The sequence below is a fragment of the Barbus barbus genome (genome assembly GCF_936440315.1).
Source record: "Barbus barbus genome assembly, chromosome: 26".
NCBI lineage: Eukaryota > Metazoa > Chordata > Actinopteri > Cypriniformes > Cyprinidae > Barbus > Barbus barbus.
The window spans coordinates 15,784,690-15,799,847 of NC_136754.1; the positions used below are offsets into that span (position 1 = coordinate 15,784,690).

General features: G+C 37.4%; 2 protein-coding genes across 2 annotated transcripts in view; one reads left to right on the top strand and one right to left on the bottom strand.

Annotated features, from left to right (window-relative positions):
• Positions 1-880: 880 nt before the first annotated feature.
• Positions 881-4,312, top strand: LOC306845766 (geranylgeranyl transferase type-2 subunit beta). Its single transcript, XM_079378745.1, has 9 exons — positions 881-973; positions 1,234-1,341; positions 1,443-1,640; positions 1,754-1,859; positions 1,955-2,007; positions 2,112-2,222; positions 2,315-2,440; positions 2,906-3,055; positions 3,203-4,312. Exons 1-9 carry the CDS (start codon positions 971-973, stop codon positions 3,341-3,343), a joined length of 996 nt encoding a protein of 331 aa, XP_079234871.1. The 5' UTR covers positions 881-970; the 3' UTR covers positions 3,344-4,312.
• A 7,053-nt stretch (positions 4,313-11,365) lies between these two features.
• Positions 11,366-15,158, bottom strand: part of LOC306845701 (ephrin-A2) — a 58,815-nt gene continuing 55,022 nt past the window's right edge. Inside the window, exons 3-4 of the mRNA XM_079378647.1 lie at positions 14,322-14,387; positions 11,366-12,706 (exon numbers count right to left, since the gene is read on the bottom strand). Of these exons, the coding sequence (XP_079234773.1) occupies positions 12,585-12,706; positions 14,322-14,387 (188 nt within the window). The 3' untranslated portion in view covers positions 11,366-12,584. The remainder of the gene's footprint in view (positions 12,707-14,321; positions 14,388-15,158) is intronic.

Sequence of the window (15,158 nt, forward strand, 5' to 3'; positions counted from 1 at the left end):
TTCAAATCACACAAATCAAGATTTTAAATTGTATTAAAAATGTCCTCTCTCTCTCTATATATATATATATATATATATATATTAGTCATGCTAAATTAAAGCAAAAATTAAAATTTGCTGATAATGTACTCATCCCGAAGCCATTCAAGTTTGACTTCAGAGCAAAGTACTGGAAGTCATATACATTTTGGATGGCCTGAGAAAAGATAATGCCAACCCCTCAGAGGATGCCAATGATCAAACAACATACAGAATTACCAAATTTAGCCATAAGCTAAATATATTAAGGTTCTGCAATACATAAATATATTGTGGAAACTTAATTTCCTGTAGAGCTGCTTTGCAACGATTTGTATCGTAAAAAGCGCTATACAAATAAACTTGAACATGGCCTGAAGGTGCTACAGTGGCTGCTACAGTAGCAGCAAATTTTCATTTTGAATGGACTATTCCTTTCATGCTGATATTTGTTATTTTCAGATGATACTTTTTTAAAGACAATTTCTTAACTTCTGACATTGCTACTTGATGCCACGATTGAATCGAAACCTGGAAAAATCGTTAAGTTGCTGAGTTTTTCCACATCTGAAAAAAATTCTAAAAATATTTAACTGAGTTCAGATAAACAACAAATTTCTCATCTGTTTCAATAGTATCGTTATAATTAACGATGGGTCGCCACAGAGGAGAGCGGGAACACAACTTTAACTCAGAGATTCTCAGGAGGTTTTTAGGAAGTCGCACTTAGGCGTAAAATACGTGGACCCTTTTATTATTTTTATTGGGCAAGTGTGTTTAAGAAAAGGTTTTCATGGGTCAGTGTACCGGTGTTTAGTTGCGATTTAGCTTCACCGGTAAATGCGTTTTGTCCTGTCCTGGCACCCGTAGAAATGACGAGGAATGTGATGATGTAATATGTGTGTGACTGGTGAAATCAGCCTGTAGTCCGCTCTCTTGCTTCTCCGTCAGGATGGTAATGTACAACACACTCCTTTACTTTTATAGTTATTTAATCGTGTGTGTGATATCGTGTTTCCCCCATAAAGAAAGAGCACGCGACTGTGAAGAAAACAACAGCGCGCACTAAAAGATGAGAACTAGAGCAGCAAAAACATGTCATGTCATCCGCCCAGTCAGTTCAGCACAGTTTACAGTCTGGGTTCAAATGAATGTGTTAGACTGCAGTTTTTGAGCTTATTGTCAGAAAGTGATGACCATAACTTTATTTTGCAGGGGACCCAGGTTAAAGACGTGGTCATTAAAGCTGATGCCCCAAACACGCTCCTCCTAGACAAGCATGCAGACTATATTGCAGCCTATGGCTCTAAGAAGGATGACTATGTAAGTTGATGGCTTACAAAAATGCAAAAAAAAATGTTTTTCATTCAAAAAGCAGTAAAATCCGAGGTTAATTCCCATGTATTCTGCACCATCTCCTGCAGGAGTACACGCTGTCAGAGTACTTGAGAATGAGTGGTATCTACTGGGGTCTGACAGTGATGGACCTGATGGGTCAGCTGTCTCGAATGAACCGCGAGGAGATCATAGAGTTCATCAAGTCCTGCCAGCATGAGTGTGGAGGCATCAGCGCCAGCATCAGCCACGACCCTCATCTCCTCTACACCCTCAGTGCTGTACAGGTCAGCAGGAATCTACTAAATCTAGAAGGCAATCACTATAATTAATCAATGGTTCTAAAAAATGACTACACAAAAGTGGGAATCCGTGAAAAGATGTGTGTTACCCCTTTTAGATCCTGTCGCTGTATGATAGCATTAATGTCATTGATGTGGACAAAGTGGTGGACTATGTTAAAGGACTGCAGCAGGAGGATGGCTCATTTGCAGGAGACAAATGGGGTATATTTATTTATTTATTCAGTCTTTACTGGAATAAATAATTGAATGTACCAGTATTATATGGCTTAATGAATGCTCGCTTTTTTCTTTAACAGGAGAAGTAGATACACGCTTTTCCTTTTGTGCGGTTGCGACGTTGGCACTACTGGTCTGAATTATTTTATATTTAAATATTATATTTAATTGCATTTTTTGGTGTTTCTTGCAGCCTTTCAAGGTTTTATATGCATATAACAAGACATTTCTGTGTAGGGCAAGTTGGATGAGATCAACATGGACAAGGCTGTTGAGTTTGTGCTGTCCTGTATGAACTTTGATGGTGGGTTTGGTTGTAGGCCTGGTTCAGAGTCCCATGCTGGTCAGGTGAGGTGTTTGAGGTATTTTTTATGCCCACTTTTAAACCGTTTTAGTGTATTCATACATTATAATCATAGTTTTTTTCATCCTGTCTCTAGATTTACTGCTGCACAGGTTTCTTGTCGATCACTGGGCAGCTTCATCAAGTAAATGCAGATCTGTTGGGTTGGTGGCTCTGTGAAAGACAGTTACCATCAGGAGGCTTGAATGGGAGACCAGAGAAGGCAAGATTCCCTTCAGATCAATGATAGTAACTAATATAAAAAACATGACTTCACCCAAAAATGAAAATTGTCATTAATTACTTACCCTGATCTCGTACCAAACCCATAAGACCTTATTTCATCTTCTGAACACAAATTAAGATATTTTTGATGAAATCTGAGAGCTCTCTAACCCTGCATAGACCGCAACGCAACTGCCACATTCAAGGCCCAGAAAGGTAGTAAGGACATCATTAAAATAGTCCATGTGACATCTGTGATTCAGCCTTAATTTTATGAAGAATATTTTTTTAAGACAACCATAAAACATATTAAAGCCAAATTAAAATTGACCGTAAATAAACAAAAATGATTTAATGTTTTCAAAACTTAATACTAGGTTATTATAATTTATTATTATTATTTATGAGAGATCAAACACAACTGTAATGATATTTTTTCCTCTGATTTCCCCCCCCCTTTCAGCTGCCTGATGTCTGCTATTCCTGGTGGGTTCTTGCCTCTTTGAAGATCATTGGCAGAATTCACTGGATTGACAAAGCAAAACTGTGCAGTTTCATTCTTGCTTGCCAGGATGAAGAGACTGGAGGCTTCGCCGACAGGCCTGGAGACATGGTAAGCTCTCCTTTTGGAGTTTGTCACACAAAATTTTGCATATGCATAAATATTATGCATGTTGTTTCTCTAGGTCTTGCCATTCTTTAGACAGAGCTTATCAGTCTCTGCAGTGCATTCTTACCAGTGTTATATATTTTCATCCAGGTGGATCCTTTCCACACTCTGTTTGGTGTGGCCGGTCTGTCTTTGCTGGGAGATGAGCAGATCAAACCAGTGAACCCTGTGCTTTGCATGCCTGAGGATGTGCTTCAGAGGATTGGCCTCCAACCAGACTTACTGAACTGAGTTGAAATTTTCAGCATGGCCATTTTCCTCTTCTCCTACCCCTGCACAGCCAGCCGTTTCGAAACGGACAAACCAGCAAACCGTGGAAAGCTGTCATCTTAAACTAACGATCAGTGCACCGTTTAGAGGGACCAAGGACTTTAGAAAGGCCCTTAACATTGTGTGCTTTTTACGGAGATTTGTCCTCATCATTGTGTAGGCATTATAGGTATTATAATGCTTACTTTTGTTAGTGGGCTTTCTCTATTTAAAGATGCAGTTCAAAGAGGGATATCTGCTATTTACAGCTTTCACTGTGTATTAAAATGTAACTTTATTTATATGAGCAATTCAGCAGGTCACTTTTTGGTGTCAGCCAAAAGTGTTTATTCAATGAGGGGAGAGGTCGCTCACTCATCTCTGATGGCTTTTCCAAAGCGAGTATGCGAGACTAATAAATGTACATCTTAAATCAGACTTTTAGCACCATAAACATGGATTTCACGCATGAGATTGATTTAGTGTCCATCTTCTCTTGCTGTTGTTTGTTCACATCAATTGTCAAGGTTTTGTAGGTCCTCACATCTCTAAAGCATTTATTGTGCAACCAAGTCAAGTTTGCTTTGCAACTGCTGTTATTTCTAAGGTTTGGGAGAGTTTTGCTAACTCTTGCCATTAGTGGTATGAATAAATTCTCTCTCTGGCATTGATGCCAGTATGTGAAGATGCCTGTTGTTTGGGATCGAATAAATGTGATTTTTAATATAAAAAACCCCCCTCAGTGTTGGATTATTCATTGTCAGGTGGTGAACTGTTGGTGTTCTCCACAAGGAATCAAGTGTTCGTCACCCCTAGAGCGTCTTATGCTGATTATGATGAAACCTTGTTGGCCTGCTGTTATGTGATGTTCCTCAGTACGTTTCTTTGCTCGGTGTAGGTTAGAAATCTTTGTATCATATAGAAAATCATTAAATTTAATTGATTACCAGTTTTAGTCAATCAAGCTTTGAATGTCACAAATGATCTTATGAGGTTGTGTTTACTAAAATTCAATTCAAAATAGGGTTTTCACTCTATGCTTTTAAATTTATATTCATATTTTCTAGTTAAAAACAAAGCTGCAAAACTTTCAAGTATATGAGCACGGAGTTGGAAAAACGAAGAGGCAATCAACTCATGAACTCGGTAATTCATCAAGAGAGCAGCAATCTACAGACCCCTGACAGATTTGCAGAAACAAACGCAAGGGTTGTTAGGCTACGATGAAACCCCACTGGCTCTCATTACAACCTGTTCAGAGTGTGGGAGATGTGCCACGTCACCACAGTCTCCTGGCACTTATGTTTTTGTTAGATCACCTCACATGTGCAGACACGCACAACCTCTGCCTTTGTTAGTTTAATTTAGACATGATGGGTTTTATGACTAAATATGTCGTCACATTTATTTTGGTCAAAACCAGGCAATTTTGTAAGTTTTATTTTGGGTAAAAACTAGTTTGCATGTACCAAAAATGGCACATTTGTTTCCACTATTACTCTACCAGTTGCATATTTGCTGGGCATGCATTGGCTGCTTACCTTCACTAACCAGTCTAACTCATTCAAAATGCATGATTTATTAACATTTTGTAAAGAAATTCATGAATGGGCACAGTATACATTTGTCTGCAAAACTTATAAAGCATAAATCAAAGATTTAAAACAGTGGTTCTCAACCAGGGGGTTGGGGCTCAAAAGGGGGCTTCGCAAACTTTTATTTAAATTTAGTTATAGTAACATCTTAACATTCTGAAAAAACACCAAAAAGAAGCTTAAAACTGCTAATATTCAAGTGGTATTATATTTTTTCTTTTGAGTTTATTTTTTTTACAATAAGGTAGCAGAGCTTATTAAAAATTTAATTCTTTCTTTACACTTTAAAAAAAATAAAGGTCCTTTGGCTTTTATGTTTCCATGAAGAACTGTGGAACCTCCATCCGTGGAACCTTTAGATATTCTTCACACAAAGAAAAAAAAAATATTTTAAGAACTGTTCACAGAAAAGTTCTTTGGGAAATTTAAAATGGTTCTTCTATACTACAACATTGCAAACCCCCTTTTTCGGAAACTTTATTTTCAAGAGTGTATAGTGGAAACGTGTTCTTTAGATTATGAAATGGTTTTTCACAACAAAAAAAAAGGTTCTTTTAAAAACTGTTTACTGAAAAGCTCTTTAGGGAACAAAAATGGTCCTTCTTTGCAGGGGTGGGGAACGTTGATCCTGGGGGGGCCAATCTCCTGCAGAGTTTAGCTCCAACCCTGAAAACCCTGGAAAAAAAAAAAGGCAGCAGCTATTTGCACTAAGTGTAAATAGCGATAGATGCTATTTACACTCAATGCAAATAGCATTTTTTTTTTGTGATAGATACTATTTACACAGTGCAAATAGCGATGGATGCTATTTACACCAAGTGAAAATAGAGGTATTTTTTAACAATATGCTATGTACACTAAGTGCAAATAGCTATAGATTCTATTTACACTATGTTAAAATAGCAAGATTTTCTGCTATTTATACTACTTATTGCAAATAGTGGCAATTATCTGCACCTCAGTATTGTAGTACATTATAAAACAGTACGCAATAATAACATATTGAGTGTAGATTATAGTTTTAATTTAAATTATTAAATGGATGCTACCTTATTGGGACAATAAAGCCCTCCCTACACCTACCCTAACCCTACCCGATATTTTTATTTTCCACTTTTTGATTATATCTTTCATTTTTATTGAAAATAAATGCCTTTCTGATGCCATATGAGATTTGAAAAGGGAAAAAAAGTTTGGCAAAATGCGGACTTGAACTCGGTCGATCGCATCAAAAAAGCTCGCGCCTTACCATGTTAGTGGGCGGCAGGGGCGGACTGGGGCCAAAAACTGGGTACATAGCGGCCCACCACCCCCGGTCCGCAACACACCGCATCACAGCATAAATGACTGGTATAGGCTACTTCTTTACATTATAATTTGTCTTTCCTGGTGTATATGGCAAATAGTAAATAATTTTTAAGGGGGCAGTTTAATATCACTAAAGTTAAATACCTATATCAGTCCAAATTATTTTGATAATAAAAAAATACAGTAAACAGTACTGTGAAATACATAATGTTACAGTTTAAAATAGCTGTCTTTTATGAGAATATATAGTCAAATATAATTGATTGCTGTGATCAAAACTGAATTTTCAGCATCATTACTCTAGTCTTCAGTGTCACATGATCCTTCAGAAATCATTCTAATATGCTGAATTGCTGCTCAAGAAACATGTCTGATTATTATGAATGTTGAAAACTATTGTGCTGCTTCATATTTTTGGTAAGATTAAAAAAATATATATAAATAAATATTTTTCTTCAACAAGGTTGCATTAAATTGATATAAGTGACAGTAAAAATATTTACACTAAGTACTTATATTTCAAATAAATGCTGTTCTTTAACTGAGAACCATTAATAAAATTATTGGTTATTGGTATTTTATTATACCAATAATAAAAACCATTATTAAGAATTGATCACAAATAATAACGGATAATAATTAAGCAGCATTAAAATGATTTCTGAAGGGACACTGAAGACTGGAGTAATGATGCTGAAAATTCAGCTTTGATCACAGGAATAAATTATATTTTAAAACATCCTAAATAGAAAACCACTATTTTAAGTGTAATATTTCATAATATTATTGTTTTTATGTACTTTCGATCTAATAAATGCAATATTCTTTCAAATGAATAAATAAAAAGCCTTATTTTAAACTTTTAACCATATAAAATAATGCATGTGAATTAATTAGCAAATTATATTTTTATTAGGCTTATAATAGGCTATAAATCACTTTCCTATGCACAGCACTCGAAAGCAAAAGTCTTCAGATTTACAATGTTTTAGAGTAAAATTGAGAATGATTTTCATAGATTTTTAAACGTGAAATCACGGAAGAAAGCCTATATAGAGATATTACATGAACTCTTATCTCATGTCTGCTGAAAACTGCTATATTATGTAGGCTACATTGTGACGAATAACGTAAATGGCATTGAAATCTGAGAAATTTGAAAAGGCCGGTAGTAGTTTGCATCCCTGAAAATGTATGTCTTTCGTTTAACTTTTTTTTATTTTATTTAATCGTAAACGGTTGGCAAATAGTGCTGAATTGTCCAATCATGTTTAGCTGCTTACCTCAGTTTGCATTCAAGTCGCGCGCAGGCCAGCGTCAGTGAACAGTCTATGGTCTGGCTACGCGAGACTAACCCTGCGTCCCCTATTTAGGGCAGATAGTGTGGATAGTATGCACATTGGGACGCAGAGTAAGCCTTTGCCAACAAGGCGGGCTATTTGCACTTAGTGCAAATAGACACTCCGAAAAAGAAAATACCTAACTGCATCCTGAAGACCTTGATTAGCTGGTTCACGTGTGCTTGATTAGGCTTGGAGCTAAACTCTACAGGGACACCGGCCGCCAATATCAACGTTCCCCACCCCAGTTCTATGCCTACGGCATCACTAAAGATCCCTTTTTAGGAAGGAGAAAGGCCTTTGAACATTGTCTTGGACAAAGAGTCAAAAAGGTTGAGAATCACTGGAGTGTGACAGGGATACAAAGATGTGTTTAAAATGCATTAGCCAAGATTTCATCTGTTTGGTTTCTCTTCTGAGGAAAGTTTGCACTGTACGTAATTCACAGCTAATGTTTACTCAGCTGTAAAATGTTTAGCTGGCGAGATTTACTTGATTAAGATAACAAATTAATAAGACATGAATCAGTACATTAGCTTTGCTGGATTTATTCTTATCTTCAAATATGCTTTTTAAAGCCATTTTGTTCATCTGCTTGTAGAAACCATTACAAAAATCCAATGTCCACACATTCTTAAAAAACAACAACATCTGTAAGCCATGTGGAAAGACATCCCATTAGCAGCAGCCTCTCTCTGACTGACACTTTGTTCAAGTTGGTAAAACAAGTAGGCCTACATCTTTTCCATAAAGAGTGTCTGTACTTCTTTAACAAGCCTGGAAACATTGCAGATGGTATTGATGCCTCTATTGATGAACTGAATGTAGGGCATTATGTCTAGCCGTGCATGAACTGTGAATCAGACAAAAAGGAATCTAATCCCTCAGTGGATGATGGGTTTCATATAATATGGAAAGCTTTACAAATCAAGACCCCATAGCAATTGAAACTAGGGATGGATTACTCTAATTTACTTTAGGATGATGATTATCTATGTTCTGAGGATCCTCTGTAAAATATTAGGACAAATGTGTGTTGAAGAAATGAAGAACCCACCTACTAAACATCACACATCACAACTGAACTCTGAAAGCTCTGATACAAAGTTACACACCTTTTCATGTAAATCCCTCTGCTTGATGTTCAAAATTTCAGCATTTTGAGAATAATTTTCTTTGATGAGTAGCTCAAGGCCGTGTTTAATGGCTGCCTTCGATATGTGACTTCTGCCATTGTTCATGCTGTCTTGATTTTGTAAGTATCTCGACAACGTCTTGCCACCTTGGTTTCGCTGCTGTGTACCTATATTACCTATAGTACCATCCTGCTCACATAAGGGGTTCTTCAGTACAGGAGGCATATGAAGAGTAACTTTTTGTTGTCTTTGATGCGGTTGTTTTGCTCCTCTGTGAAGTGTGAAATGTGTAGGAGGCGAGGAACTGTTCTTTAGATCTGTCTTTGTGATATGTGAAGGGCTCTTGGTCGAAGTCGTCTGAGGACATCCATCACTTTTATCCTCATCTTTTTCATTGCATTCACTTGAGGATAACTCAAAATGAGACAATGAGGCTTTGAAATAATCATCCTGGTGGTTTTTTAAATCCTTATGTAGCGAAATGTAGGTGTTAGTGCTACACGTTTTATAGGTTTCTGAAGTCAGTGTGTGCTGTTTGCGTTCTGACAGATCCCTCTCACAATCACCAGAGGTTTCATCACCCAAACCGTCACGCTTCTGGCCAAACATGTGGTTAGACATCATTGAGTTACCACTTTCAACATTCAAATCAATATTACTGCATTTCTTTGCTTTCTTGGATTCTTTACAAGTTGAAAAGGCAGTACTCACTGATTTCAGATGAGCAGCGTAGGCTTCATGACAATATCCGCTTATCAGGTTTATGTCTATCAAGGTCTTTTGAAGCTCTTGTATTTCTTTGCTGATCAAAAACATCGATCTCCTGTGATCTCTCCGCAGAATTTCCCGCTCTTCCACAAACCTTTTCATTTCATAATAGTTTTTGAAGTGTGCTCTCTGTAGATGTTCCACTCTGGATGTGTTCGTTTTTCTCTCTTTCAAAAAGCTCATGTCTCCGACAGATTCGACGTGTACTGACTGTTCAGGAGCCTTGAGACGTGAGTGTTTGTGTTGTACCTCAGGGAACTGTGGGAGGCCGTATATGTACAGAGATACAGGCATAAGACAGACAGAAGTTAGGCCTACTATTGGGGAAACAGTCCTCTGTAATTTTTTCACCCTTATGTGAGTAAAAAACTGTTTGCTTAGCAACATTCTTCAAAATATCTTCTTTTGAGTTCAGCAGAAGAAAGAAATGCATATAGATTTGGAACGACATGAGGTTGTGTAAATAATGACTGAATTTTCATTTTTTGGGTGAACTATCCCTTTAAATATTCAACATGTGAATCAAAAGTAAAGTTTTATATGATATCAGCTTTACATGCTGCATAAATGACGCTTGACATTACAAGTATGAACAAAACACTCAACAAAGGGTGCTAAAAGGCCTTATTCACAAGGGGGCAGCAAACATCTATTGTTCACTGGGAAATCATCATGTAAAGTACATGCTGTGTTAGAGTCTAACACTACATTAAAATTCTGTAAAATTATAATTAAAAAATGACAGCATAAGGCGCATTGTGCTGTGACACTGACTTTTACTCACCATACAGCCATTTTTATCATCTGTAATGATCATCCTCATTGCCACTAATATCCACCTCTTACTGGCTGTTTGGTTTGCATCTGCAGTGCCATCTCCAAGTCTGCAAATCCTGCACTGATGCTTTCCTAGTGCATGTATTTTTTATCATAGTCTACATTGCATAAAATATTCAGATAGGACATTCACTTTTGTGAGCCCAGCCAGGCTACTGATCCCTCACCTAATAGTTGGATGAGCATCCAGGCCAAAGCCAGGTGTCAGCAAACACTCCCCTGAATGTCAAGTCATGTATGACCATGACTCATCCCAGCCGTCTGGCATCCCAAACCACAACAACAAATGGCAATCATATCTTAAATGTCTCTCTCTGTAAAATAATTTATATAACTGCTGCTAAAGTATTAAACATGTTAGATTTCATCACATTTTTCATGGTTTAAGTAGGAGATTTCTGGAAGTTGGTCTTATTTCAGGACAACTTTTTTTTTTTTAATATTGATGTGTAAAAATTTGTAGAAAAATGTTTTATGCTCATGTAGATAAACTGTATGCATATACATGTAATGGAGCTGCACTGGCACTTGCTATAGTGGGAGGCCATAGTGATTATAGGTTATATATAGGGGCAATAATACTGTTAAGACAAACATTTTAATATATTTTAAAATGTAATTTATTCCTGTGATGGCAAAGCTGAATTTTCAGCAGCCATTACTTCAGTTTTCAGTGTCGCATGATTCTTCAGAAATCATTCTAATATGCTTTTAAAGCTGCTCAAGAAACATTTCTTATTAATATCAATGTTGAAAGCAATTGTGCTGATGATGAACTTTACAGATCAGGAAAAAAAAAAATAGTTTTGTGCACAGCAAAACAAAGAAGTGTTTAGAAAAGTGGTGTAGTGGTTTTTGTTGCCATTTAGTGAAAAATCAGAAGACCCTTTAGCACTGATGTCTGCATCCTTTTCTAAATATTTAATATAACGGGCTTACATCTATGCTATACAAAGCTGAGCCAAAATCTCAGTTGTCAGCTTCAGGCAATGCATCATTTCTCACATCAGTGCATCTCTTAGACAAAAATGCTGTATTTTTTATTTTTATTTCAGTTTCTTCAGTTCGACAGAACATGTTGGCTGTACAAAACGTCACATGAAAAAGAGGATACAATCAAATCAGATGGAAAGAAATGCTTTCTGTCTCTTTAAATACTGAATACAGTTTGACAAGACCACAATAACAACAGTAAGAGTGAGAGAGTGGGCCCTTCTGAATACGTCCGACTGCTGACTCACACACTGTATCGTCACTCAAGACGCTAAAACCGTTCCTCATATCACATGAATAATTGATGTTGCTTTTAAATGCTACAAAAATAACATGAAATAGAATACAAAAAATCCATTTCCTTTTCGGCCATGCCCGCAGTGCTTGCGTCGGTGAATTAAAAGTGGTTAGATCCTCACAGATCATCACTGCATTCCATTGCTTGTTTGTCCAAAAGAGCTGGAAAGAAAAACCAATGCAGAGTTTTTTTTAAGCGGCATTTGGGTTTGCACCAAATCAGAGATTTCAGAGATTCGGAGTCCTTGTCCCACCAGCAGACACAGAGTTTTGAGGCGAGGGGCCAGCAGTGAGCACTGACATTTGGCTGCGTCTGATCCAAACTCCACCAGCTGAGCCTTAGAAGAGTGGCTAGAAGGTCTACTTTTGTTTTGTTTTTGCTAAGAAAAATATATCGTTACTATTGTAAGATCATCAGTTTTTCTCTGTTTCACAGTGTTTCACATGCATGTGAATGTCTAACACTAAGTCCCTAGCTGCTGGCTACCACAAAACACATTTCTTCTCTCCCTTCAAACTAAACCTCTGAAGGGAGTCCTTTGGTGTCATTTGTTATTATTAGGAGGAGAAAATCCCCTTTATTTCTGGGCTGAGTATGGTGTAAAGACGATGTGGGGGGGGCATTATAGCTATCCAAATAAGTGTCTGAAATCTTTTGTAAACCGCGACGCCCTCAAACGTGACTAAATGGCACATGAATACAAGCCTCGATTACATGACAGCATATATAAAAGGTCACATTCCACGACAGAGTCCAGGTGCTCAGCCTTACATCAGCCACTAAAGCAGGGCGAACGTCTCTTGTCCTCGGATCAGCGACGAGGAGCTCATTCGGTAAGAAAGAGGACGCGTGAATCCGACTGCAGCTGGGGGTCTGGATGAGAGGGCTTCCCTGAGGGAGTATGGATGGAGGGAGAGCGGTAGGCAATCTGTGCAGCGGCGGGGCTTCTTAAATGCGGGCCAGCAGAAAGGCCAGCAGCAACAACAGCACAGCTAGGCATGGGCCATCTGCCCTGCAGCGCTGGCTCTGATCAGTCAGGAATGGCTCTGGAGACTCGTAGCCCGAACCATCTGAAACACACAAACACAGAGAGACAGCACGCGGAGAGGAAGCGCTAGGAAATGCATACCTTTACTCAAAGCAGCAGGGGCCCACAGCACTGACCTAATTAGAGTTTAATTACTGAGGCGGAGGATCTGGTTCACATTTCACACAGTGTTTTCATATATTACATGGACCTGACGTATCTGTGCCAATGAATTTAAAATAAACACTGGATTTCTATTTGGAGGGTGAGCGCTGTTGTTCTAAACAATTTGAAATGACAAAGCGACCAAAATACTATTCAAAAGCTTAAGATTTTTCAATTTTTTCTGAAAGAAGTCTCTCATGCTTACCAAGAAGGCATTTATTTGATCAAAAACAGTCAGAACAGTAATATTGTGAAATATAATTGCTATTTAAAATAGTGGTTTATTTTTATAATGTAATTTATTCCTGTGATGCAAAATTGAATTTTCAGCTATCACTCCAGTCTTCAGTGTCACATGATCCTTCAGTAATCATTCTAATAGGCTCATACTGCTCACCAAAATTTAATATTATTATGATATTATTATTATTATCATCAGTGTTTAAAACAGTACTGTTGCTAAAGTCCAAAAGAACATTTATTTGAAACTTCTGTTTTCGAAACAAAACATCTTTACTGTCATTTTTGATCAATATAATGTGTCCTTGCCAAATAGAAGTATTAATTACTTTTATTTAAAAAGTTAACTTACTGACCCTAAACTTTTGAACAGTAGAATGATTTGTGAAGATTTGTGAATAAAGCAGCATTTTCATGTTCAAAAGAACAAAACTGCCATATATGGAGAAATTGGCACACAGTAAAAACAACACAAAAACAAATATTTTTTATTTTATTTTATTTTTATTGAGTGAGTTATTCAGCCAATTATCCAGTCTTTTTCAATATAAGAATTTAAGTAAAATAGTTTCTATTGTACTTTATTCACTTGTTTTCTTACAAGCTAAAACATTGATCCACAACAATACTATATTGTATACTGTAGCTAGGTAAAAATCCTTATTAGCAACCAATAATACAGCAACTAGGCACCAGAGATTACATCATTGACATAATGAATTTGACTTGCATTCCCCAACAATTAAAGGGATAGTTCACCAAAAATAAAAATGCTGCCATCATTTTCTCACCCTTATGTTGTTCCAACCCTGTACGACTTTGTGGAACACACACACAAAAATTTTTTTTTTTCCGTTTTGGTGACCACTGACTTCCATCGTATGGACAAACAAAGAAAGTCATACAGGTTTGGAAAAACATGAGGGTGAGTAAATGATGACAGATTTCATTTTTGGGTGAACTATCCCTTAGGTTTCCACTGGTGAGGGATGAAGGTAAATTTAAATAATCCACACTAGTTCTAATAGTTCCCATTAGTCCTCAGCTGCTGTTTTGATGGATCTAGACTGCATTTGAACACATTCCCGCAGCTCGAAAATAAATATGACATCTCATTAACAAAATGTTCCTGGAAAATGTGTCAAACACTGCTTATTTGCATTCCTGTTATGTCTAACAGAAGGTTGGCATGTAGACATGAGGGGATATTATTTTCTACGCCGGCAGGGCAAAACAGTTAGAGCATGACTTACTTGTAGGCTTTACATAGACCTTCAACTTTAAACATGGCTTGCCAGCGTGGTTAGGATGAGGAGAGGCTGTTGAAAAGGAAGTTGAAGAGAAATTATGAGCTAAATGTGCATGTGACAAACAGAATCATTTAACACGCCAATGAATCAATCTGATTAAGATCCTCTTGTTGACACCTGCGGACATCTCTCAAGCCTCTGAGTTAGTTTGACCCTTTGACAACCAACTCAGGAACAAAGTTGGAGATTTTCTTCATTCGGAGGAAATTGCTCTGACCTTCACCAGCTTGGTGTCGTCACATACAATGGTCTGCGACACACAGTGTTCCCATGGCAAATTACCCCACATAGCACTCAATGACCTGAGAGCAAAGAGTCACTATTGAGTCGGCCAGCAGTCAGCCAACAGACTGGCTCCACCAGAACATCAGCAACACCGTTCATCTCTCCTCCCCAGACACAAGCTTTCTGACAGATTACTTCATTCATCTGTGTTCTACAGACACAACTCTACTGCTTATTTCCTTATAAGGGTCTGGTAGGGGAGGGGAGAGTGAAATCATTTATTTAAACTTGACTGCAGACAAATGTCCACGAAGAAAACCCAGCACATGAGGAAAATTGCCTATTTCAATGTCCTTCTCAAGATTTTTGCAATGGGATTGGTCAAGAGAAGAGGGTTTCATTTTTTTTGAAGGCACAAATTAAATAAAACTTTTTCACTCCCATCCCTCTCTATCTCCCTTTCACTTCCTTTCCCATCTCCATATTATCTTATCTGAATAAAGGCTCAAAAGGTTTATATATAAAACTTATATAAGTTTTATGTAAAGTTAAATA

Coding starts and splice junctions, on each gene's coding strand:
- LOC306845766 (XM_079378745.1), top strand. Junction 1,342..1,442: donor GCTCTAAGAAGGATGACTAT/GTAAGTTGATGG, acceptor CATCTCCTGCAG/GAGTACACGCTGTCAGAGTA. Junction 3,056..3,202: donor CCGACAGGCCTGGAGACATG/GTAAGCTCTCCT, acceptor ATTTTCATCCAG/GTGGATCCTTTCCACACTCT.